The 10,496-nt window shown below is 36.3% G+C and overlaps 1 protein-coding gene across 1 annotated transcript in view; it reads left to right on the top strand.

The window, feature by feature from the left end:
• Nucleotides 1-243: 243 nt before the first annotated feature.
• Nucleotides 244-10,496, top strand: part of LOC150107443 (uncharacterized) — an 81,104-nt gene continuing 70,851 nt past the window's right edge. The window contains exon 1 of the mRNA XM_090392099.1: nucleotides 244-387. Within this exon, the coding sequence (XP_090248225.1) occupies nucleotides 244-387 (144 nt within the window). The remainder of the gene's footprint in view (nucleotides 388-10,496) is intronic.

Raw genomic sequence — 10,496 nt, 5'->3', positions numbered from 1 at the left:
AGAATGGTTGAACATCAACTGGACCCAAGACCAATGCAGGGGTATTGTTTACAGACAAGTCCTGATTTGCTCTGCAAAGCAATATCAGGCATGCTCTGATCTGGCCAGAATTAGGGGACACATTATCATCCCTCATATCTGTGCAAGTCACCACATGTGTCTCTTGCACAGATAATGTGATTGTTTCAAGAAGCATCTTGTTGGGTGAACATAATCTGTCTGTGATTCCTAACAGAGCTATCAATGCCTGCAACTTACAGAGACAATTTCCTGGATCCCTATGTTCATCCTTATGCAGATGCAATAGGGGAGACATTTATCCTACAAGACGATAATCCTCATCCTCAAATGAAGCTCGTGGACCATTATCTTCAAGAAGAGGCTATCGTATATATGGACTGGTAAGCAAGGTCTCCTGACCTTAATCCTATTGAGCATGTCTGGGATACTCTAGGTAGGTACGTGGTTGTTCTCAACCCCTCCTCCAAATTGAGAGACTTAAGAAAACTTGGCAGCAGCAATGGTTGTTATTGCCAACTGACTCCTGGATACCATTATAAACAGTATGAAACATCGTTGTGGTGTTGGGGGGGGGGGGGGGAAGAGGACCACATTCCTTATTGAGGTACTTTGACAATCTAATTTTGACCACTTCTTTATGACCATTGTCTCCATTTACCAATTTGTTATTGAATTTATTCATTCACAAGTTTTGTGGGTGTTTCTTTTACATCTCATATCATACTGCTTTTCATTGAATTGCATAAAAATTCATCATACAGTTTTTGAATTAGTGATTTTTCTCTTTGGTCTTTAATTTATAGAAACCAGTGTATGACACATCTGTCTACTATTATGTATTGTAGTATTATGTGAACACTGTAGATCACTTTTCTGATTAGTAATATGAAAGAGTGGAATTTCCCATGGATAAACTTTACCTCATCTAAGCAATCAGGACTAACTCTCCTGGAGATTAGAAATAAAAATATATTGTTGTGTTCATCAGAATCAGTCATATGACAAACTTTCAAATCTCATTTATGCTGAAAAATTGCCAAGTACGGCTTCCTTCATGAAGTAAAGAAGTTTACTTCATGAAGAAAATGACGTAAACTCATTTCACACATTATCCCCTTTTCTACTAATAACCCCAGTAGAAAAGCATCTGTAAAGTTCCCCAATTCTTCCCATACTGCCAGTCTATTTAAATCAATTTTCCAAATATCTACATCATCTTGATCAACTACTGTTCTACCCAATTTTGCATCAGCAAATAACTGAATATTTCCCCCTCAGATTATTTCCTATATCATCAATATAAAAACTAAATAGCAGTGGCCCAAATACAGAGCCTTGATTCACACCCCCTAGTCACATGCTTTTGCATGGGTAACTAACATCTCTCCATCAGCCATCCTCTTATCCACATCACCAGCTTCCTATCCATCCTAACTTGCTGCAATTTATGTAATTGAATTCCAAGTGGAATCCTGCAAATGCTTTTGCATAGTCAAGCAGCATCACCATATAGTCATTATCTTTATTCAACTCAGTTATCAATTTATTATATAATGTTACTGAGGCATGACCTACTCTTCATAAAACCATTCTATCCCTCATAGTAGCCCATTCTAATCCACCCATTTCTGAATTTTTCCTTTATCCAACTTCTCCAATGCCTTGACCACAACTCCTGTGAGGCTGATCAGTCGATAATTTGCTACTCGGTCTTGGAGTCATTTTCTCCTCTTTCCACTCATTTGTGACCTACCCATAGTTGAGATTTAAATTAAACAATCTGGTCCAAGGCACTACCAATTCCCTAGGATATTCTCATAATAAGCAAGCCAATATATCATCTCATTCTACAGCTGCATTCACATCAAGGTTCCAAAATATCCTATGCACCTTTAGTTCATGCATTTCTAGATCAGCCCACTGTCACTTGTTACTACAAAATCACTATGAAAGAGTATATCTTCACCTGGATGATAGTTGAATTATTGAATAGTAACTTTGCATGTTATTATACAACAATTCAACTATTTACCTCTCTACCATCAGCATTCATTAAAGTACTCTATCATAATCATTATTCCTTTTACTTGACAAATATTTTTAGTATGTGGCACTGTTTGGGATTACCTTTGGCTTGTATACCTAATTTCCTTTTGTACTCCAATTTTGCCTTCCTTACCTTTCTGGTCTGTGCTTGCTGATCACCTTTCTCTTTAAATTCATTCAACACACTTTTTTTTTTTTTTTTTTTTTTTTTTTGCAGCTTCTACTTAATGATGCCGCTCATCTATTTAACTCCCACGTTATTTATCCTCGAGTTTGAAGGAAATTTTGATGCAAAATGGGAAAATAACCATGTAAGGAATTCAACTCTTTTTGTTGTTGTTTTACCTCCTTTTCATTTTCTGTTTTCCCACGGAAGAAGGAATGATTAAAAAAGAATAATTAGCCACTATCATTCCTCCACTTTCCTTCAAAATCATTAGAACAAGAGCCACTGCTAACCGACATCCTTATACAGTCCATCTTGAAGTTCAATGAACCAACTTTGCTGCCTTCCTTCAAAGAATACAATCTTCAGTTGTTCAAACAAAATGTGAAGAGATTCCCTCCTTTCTTCTTTTTCTCTTGTCCACACACAGCACTAATGTGCTTATAGGTCTTGTGGCCTTCCATGTGTGAATCAGAACATATGAGCAGGGAGGGGGATGAAAAGTTCTGATAAACACCTAGAACAAAAATTAAATTAAAGCAACTGACATAACCACAAAAAAGAACATATCTTAAAATCTTTTAACCCTCCCCCCCCATGTTTCATCAAATTATAATAATTTGTTCTTTTTCTTTTAAGATACAGGGTGTTCGGGATAAATTTGACATATTTATAATTAATTATATTTTTCCGTAAGTTACATGTATTAACACACACTTCTCTTCATTTAAAAGTTTGGACCCTTCTTCATTCATATACAAGATGTCAGAAAGGATGGATAGCTGGAACCCACCTGAATCATGGAAGAGAATAACTTGTATCATGATGATTCGTGCCCGCCATCAAAATAAGGATATTACGACTGCTGCCCAATGCTCCCTGAATACAGTAAAAACAATCAGGCATGAACTAGAGACTTGCAATGGTGACTACGAGGATGTAGCAAGAAGAAAGATCCCTAGCAGACGATCTGATTGCGTTCGTACAGCAGAATTCCTCGCAAATCTGCAGGAACAGGTGTTGAAGAACCCTGGCATTGGAATTTGGGCTTTGTTCGTGGAGTTGCTAACTGTAGTCAAGCCCTGGATAACAAGGGTAGCCAATGGTAGGCCGTATGTATGGCAGCAGGATTCGGCCCCTTGCCACACCTCTGGGAAAAGTCAAAAATGGTTGTCTGAAAATTTCTACGACTTCACCAGTCCAAATGTTTGGCCTCCAAACTCCCCAGACCTTAACCCCATGGATTATTTTGTATGGGGCGCAGTTGAAAAAGACACCAATCGCACTTCCAGTAATACAAAAGCCCAGTTAATGGATAAAATTAAAACAGTTTTTGCGGCCCTTCCCAGGGAGACTGTAGCATCAGCTTGTTCGATGTTCCGAAGCAGAATTGAAGCTGTGATCGATGCTAATGGTGGTTATTTTGAGTAAATCTTGTCGATAGTATTGTAATTAACTCTGCCTGTAATGTTTTTTTGTCAATTCATTAAATTTAATAGATACAAAGAAGATTTTCTTTTTCCTTACGAAACTGTCAAATTTATCCCGAACACCCTGTATATAAGAAGACATGTCAGAGGTTTTGAAGAAATTCAAAGGCACAGAGGTGTGGGCCATCATCAAGTTTTTTTGTGCTGCAAGAAAAATCTGTAACTGATATTCACTAAACTTTGTGAGAGACTTTAGGGGACTGTCCCCTCAGCATATTCAGTTGCTAGAGGGATGGCTAAAACTGGGCATTCTGAGACAGATGATCCCAGGTCAGAGACTTTCCACAGCAATCACACCTTAAAACATTGATACAGTGCATGCCATGATCCTTGGTTACAGATGAATACTACCAAAAACATTGCAAAGACTATGTGGATATCCAGGGAATAAGTTGAGGTCATTATTATTATTATTATTTGACACCTCCAGGGATTCCAAAGACTCATCGAGGGAGAGTGTGCCAACAGTATCGAACGATTGATTCCCTTCCAACTACTAACCGCACTCAAACTTGCTTAACTTTTTACGTGAGCAATTAGTAGCAAAGGCTCTACCAATCAACCAACCTTTGCTGGCTATCCACCAACATCTGGACATGCAGAAGCTCTTAGCGAAGTGGGTTCCCAAATGTTTGAATGCTGACCAAAAGAGAGAACATATGCTGTCATCAAGGGATTTTGGATCATTTTGAGAAATTATATGCAAATTTTTTTAGCTTCTATGTGACTGTTGATGAAACATGGCTTCATCACTATAACCAAGAAACCAAATAACAATCGATGGAGTAGACACAAAGGCTCTCCACGACCAAAGAAATTCAGAACCCAAAAGTCAGCAGGGAAGGCAGGGTTCTTGCCATTGTCTTTTGACAATGGCCTGTTACAGCAGTTTATTCAACAGTTCTGAAGGAATTGAAGTGCTAAAGGAAAAACACCGCAGGAACTGAGCAGAGGTATGTTGCTTTTGCAGGACAGCACACCTGCTCACACAGTGCACGAAACCCAACAGACAATACACAACTTGGGCTTCCATTGTCTTCCTCATCCACTCTACTCACCAGACCTGGCCCCATCTGACTACTTCCCATTCCCAAATTTAAAGAAACACTTGAACGGAACAAAATTTACCACAGATTAATAAGTCATATCTGCAGCTGAGGACTGGTTTGTGCAACAAGGGGAAAGACTTTTTTCTCAGAGGATTGCAAATGATACAGTAGTGCTGTAATAAGTGTATAACACTTTGTGGAGAATATGTAGAATAATATGTATGTTACATGGTTCTACTTCAATTCCTTCATGGTGATTATCACAACTTTTCAGCACACCCTCGTATATACGAGGGTATAAAATATTAAGCAGAAGAATTTTTATGCAGTTTCGCTATTCTTATCAGCACCATAAAACCAGAAACATTGGAAACTTAAAAAAAATATGCAAACTTGCAGCAATTCTCTTCAGCACACAAACCTAGTCCTTAACGAACATTATTTATAGCATTTCAAATGATGAAATTTTTTGTTATATAGAAGGCGGGGAGAGAACACGGGGGGGGGGGGCATCCATGGAAGTTAAGGTTGTTCTCAGTCAAGAAAGGGGCAAGAGCTAGGTTTTTCTCCCAGAGAGCAGTGAGTGAGTGGAATAATTTGCCCTTAGGGGTAGTGAGTGCATCTAGTGTAAATGAATTTAAGGGAAGGTATGATAGCTGGGTTGGGTAATTTACAGCCTCCCTCGATGAGTCCTTGACTCCCTGGAGGTCTCAGATAATAATAATAACAATAATAATATATATTTTATAAAATGAAATACAAATCCTTATCCATACACACAACAATGTCAAAACTCTGGTCAGTACAATCTGAAAATAATATTTATATTCCCAATTTCTATTTATTTCTTCCTTACAATTAAAAAATCAAAATCAAAAATCAATAAAGAATTTTTGTTTTTTGATTTTCTTTTAAGGAATCCCTCATATTCAACAAAGCAATTTTTCCCAGCTATAAATTGGAATAACAGTATAAAATATCAAAATAACAGTATGAAAATTAAAGTTTGATGTATATATGCATCTTATTTTACAAAATACTATGCCTATTCTGATTGAAATTTTCAATTCTTTAATCTTTCCAAATAGGTTTAAAAGGATTTCAAATACCCATGTCATTTTCAAATATCCGATCTCTTTTCCCCTTTTGCGATGTGTAACACGTTCCTTTTCTCTCTCTTTAAGAAAAAAAAAAAAAAATTATATGCCATACATTAACAAAGGTAAGCGGAAATTATGAGTTATTTCGTGTAACTCTGATTTAAAGACATAAAAGGACTTAAATCTATAACATAAAAGTGCCATTATTTCTCCTGTAAACTTCTACTTGTGTTCTATCTCTAAGAAAATGTTAAGGCTTATATCACCTAGATATATGAAGTAAACTATGATTCAGTGTGTAAAAATATTACGATTTTCCCTTTCCCAAACTGGCTTTATATTATTTCCCTTCTCCCTCTTTCGAACCTCAAGAAACAGGCAGTAATGATTAACATCTTTCTAGTCAAAAATTATTATTACAACTTTGACCTGGAGCCATGTGAACAGTTAATCCAAAAAAATAAATAAACAGCAACGCATAGCAACCGGAGAAACGATTCAGAAATCGGATTTAGCTGTGGACGTGCATACTTGTTTTAAAGTGTATCCTCACTGGCAAAACTTCAGGTAAAATATGAGCATGAAAGCATAATTCTATCAAACCAAAACACTATAATGCACCATGACAAAAGTGTAATATGCTGCATATAAAATTTTTAAATGACAACTACGTGCGACGTTCCGCTGCTTGTCTAAACGCAAGTCTATGGAGTGACGTGCCAACAATGCGTCATACCGCCACAAAGGGCAACTGATCAACGCATATTCTGTTCACTTTAACAAAGATAACATACATAACACAATTACTTATTTTGAAAGCAAGAGTCGAAACTGCTAAACTAGATTTCTTTTTGCGCTGACTTACCAACTAAACAGAAAAACCACATATACAACATGGATGATCTTCCGACCTTATGTAATCTACACAAAGTCACATGCGTTTGTTGACCCGAATGACAGTGCTGTGCCTCGCTTTAGTGCCTCCACCTGCAGGATGGGTATCTGAAAATATGAGGAATACATTGATCATGTAATAATTCATTCAGTTGAATATAGCACATTTTTATGGAGACTGAATACCCTTTCCTTTTAACTGCATTTTTATAAACAGATCTAGTCAGATTCTGCACACAAATCTTTTGATGACGTATGATATTTCGTCCTTCTCACATGAGCCTATCTTAAACTGGAACAACCTCATCAGTATGAGTTTTTGTTAAAAAGGAACTTCAAGATGAAGTTAAAAAAAAGTGCATTTAAGCATAAGTGCTTGGTAAAAATTTGATGTTAAATGTTTAACGGAATGAAAATTAAACAACAGTTAAATGCTGCCAGTGTTACATCTCTGTCACAGAGACATTTTCAAGGGTTCAATCTAAACTGTAACGTGCATACAAGAAACACAAAGTGATATTTAATACACTGTAGTCTAGCATCCTCGCTAGGACGAGCATTCTCTATGAGCACTCGTAGGAAACTTCGGTTATTACAGGAGATGCCAAGTATTACAGCTTTCCGTATCATACTATTTTCTCTCAACAACATTAATTTAAGATGACTTTAAGGGACGTTATGTTGACTTTAAGGGAAAATTCAGATTCTAAATAAAAGGGGGGGGAAACCCACTTACATTTAAACTTGCTGCAATGAAAATGCCTAGTATTTTTCTTTCATTTATTCTGTGGGGGTTGGGGTCCGAGGTTGCTGAACCCGATTGTCCACAATTCTGGCTTACTAGTGTATCTCTTATATTCTCCCAAACATGTTAATCGATGATCTAACTCTCCATAATAAGCTAACTTGCAGGAACAAATTAGTCCACATGTGGAAAAACATGAAATACCTGCTGCTACAGCTTTGGCCAGTTAGATCTAACAGGCCATGGTCCAAACAACTTTAAAAGCGAGAGCTTTCCCCCCACCTTTTTTTTTAAGAATCTGTGACTGCCCTTAAAAAGCAACTTAACATAAACACAGTTGTGAGAAACTCCTTACAATGTAGGAAACTGTAATTCTTAGATATCCCTGAAAAAACCAAGGACTTCTGCAAATGCCATAGAGGGCGCACTTCTAGCGAGGATTCTGATTTTTCATATAGAAATTTATATAGAAATAATTTATATAGAAAGTTCATGTAATTTTGTGATGTTTGTGTCCACTTTACAGTTAATACTGTACACCTGGAGATGTCTCTATGCCAGAGCAAAATACTGCAAAAATTCAACTGTCATTTAATTCATTCTTTACATTGTTTTCATCTCATTCAAAGTTTAACATTTGTCATCTGTAAAAAAAAAATTAACTCGTCAAACGAATTATTTTCGTTGTTTTGCTCACTCATTATAAAAAAAAATCTAGTTTAGTAGTACATTCAAAATATGAGTATGTAGCTGTGTTATAGAGAGCACGAGATGGCAACAGTTGTCTACTTCTCTAGATGGCTATCAAAATCATTAATAATAGCCTTTGATAAGCTATATATGATGGCCAAGGATGGAGTTGGCTGCCTACTAGTCTTCAAAAAGTAGGTAACACTATTTAGCTAAGCTAAATAGTGTTACCTACTCCCCTTTTAGAAATTTCAAATTTCACTGATCGGTGAGTAGCTTTAAAAAATGACCACTCGTTCTCTCTTCTACAACGCACTGATGCACATATTACTCATGAATCTATTCTATAACATTTCCCCTACAACTTTTATATTTCTATCATATTTCCCCCTCCCCCACTTAATCGTCCAACTAACAGACAGTGCAACCGACAATTGCTTTGTCTGTTCTCATGGTCAGTATTTCACAATCATCTTAGTTATTGCTTCTGATCCCTTTATAATGCTTCTTCAGGGTTCTCTCCCTTAAAGCTAGGAGACCAAATCCGTGCACAGTAGCCCAAATAAAGTCGAATCATTATCTTACATAATGGTAATCACTTCTTTGTCACGACATACTAATAACCCTTTCAGTATTCCTGAATCCTCTGTATTGCCTTTACTGCCTTTCGATGTGTCCCTTGAACCTTCACATTCTCCAAAAAAAAAAAAAAAAATGCTTCCTCCACTGAACTTTTTGTATCACAACACTTGTCACTTTTTCTCTCTGAGATACGTCCTCTCCCTCAAACGTAACACGTTGACATCTATTATATAACTATTCTCCAATCCATGTCACCATATTGTCGATTCCTATTCACTGCAATTTAAAAAATTGTTTACCGTGCTATACATTATCAAATGCCTTAGCAAAATCAAGAAATTTACAGCATAAATCTTTTCCCCTGTTCAGTACTGTCTAATCTTACTGTAAAATATAATCAGATTACTAGAGTAACACCTTCCTTTAAATCCATGATGATTATCCAAGAGATTCTCTGTTATCAATCCAATTCTCTACTCCAATATTGATCAACTTATCCAAAACATTTGATACCTCTATTTTGTACTATCTTTATGTAGTGATACTGGTACCGCTTTGTCCTCTTTCCATTCTTCGAGAATTACTGCTAGACTTTCATTAAACAATGGAATTAGAGATACAATTGATTCCTTAGCGCATTTACTTAAAATACATGGCGATAATTCACCCAGTTCTATTCCTTTAGTCACATCAACTTTGCTCGATATAGTAAACACTTTACATTCTTCTTTTTTCACCAGTGCACCAAATTTCAATATATTTCCACTCTAATAATATAAGCTAAAACACAGTTATTAAATGTTTTTTACTGTATCTTCTATCTGGTTCCTTGCTACCATCCTTAGTAGCAATTGTCTTCATTTCCATAGTCGCCGTTTCTCTTACTAGCTACATTATTGAATAAATCTACAGGATTCTTAACTTTCTGTGGCAGTATTTTCTTTTTTTCTTCTCACACTCGTCAGTTTCTTTCCTTTCCTTTCCTTTCGCACTAGATAATTTCTCAGTCTGTGCTTTATATTCGACATGCAATTGCTCACTATCTTCCTGTTTATGCATTCAGTAAAGCATTTTCTTCTTTTGCACTTCCCTTCGAATTTCATTATTCATCCATTTTACGCCTATTCTTATTTCTCCTCGTAACTTTCTTTCGAAACAGAATCTGACATTCTTGCTTTCGAATGTTCTTTTAATAATTTCCAACACTATTTGTCCCCTTCCCAACCATCATCACACGCCAGCGAAAGTAGCCAAGCTGTTTCCTGTTTATAATTCTACATATTCTTGTCCTATTTGAAACAGATCCTGAGTTAGATCCCAAAAGATAGATCCTCATATCTTTTGATGTTATTACTAAATCTAGCACAAGGAAACCTTCATCTTCCCTTGATCCTGTTAAATAACAGTCTCTGAGTATTTCATAAAACTTATTTTCTCTATTGCAAAGTGATATTTCCTGCTCCCAACTTATATTGCTATAATTAAAATCATCTATACCCCTCGTACTTGCTGTTTGTTGAAATATTTCTTTTTGTCTTTCACCATACCATTGCTTGTACAATCATTCACCCAAGTATTCTATTCATTTACCTCAATTTCACTTCAAATATCACCACTGTTATCGTCACTCTGTTCAGAGTTCTCCACTTTGAGCTGATACCACTCGTCCACTATCATTAACAAAACTCTACCTCTCTTTCTATTTCTTCTGTC

This window comes from Typopeltis vanoorti, chromosome 4 (genome assembly GCF_054136105.1).
Source record: "Typopeltis vanoorti isolate ZY-2024b chromosome 4, IOZ_Tvanoo_1.0, whole genome shotgun sequence".
Lineage (NCBI taxonomy): Eukaryota > Metazoa > Arthropoda > Arachnida > Uropygi > Thelyphonidae > Typopeltis > Typopeltis vanoorti.
This window is presented reverse-complemented; position numbering and strand designations above follow the sequence as displayed.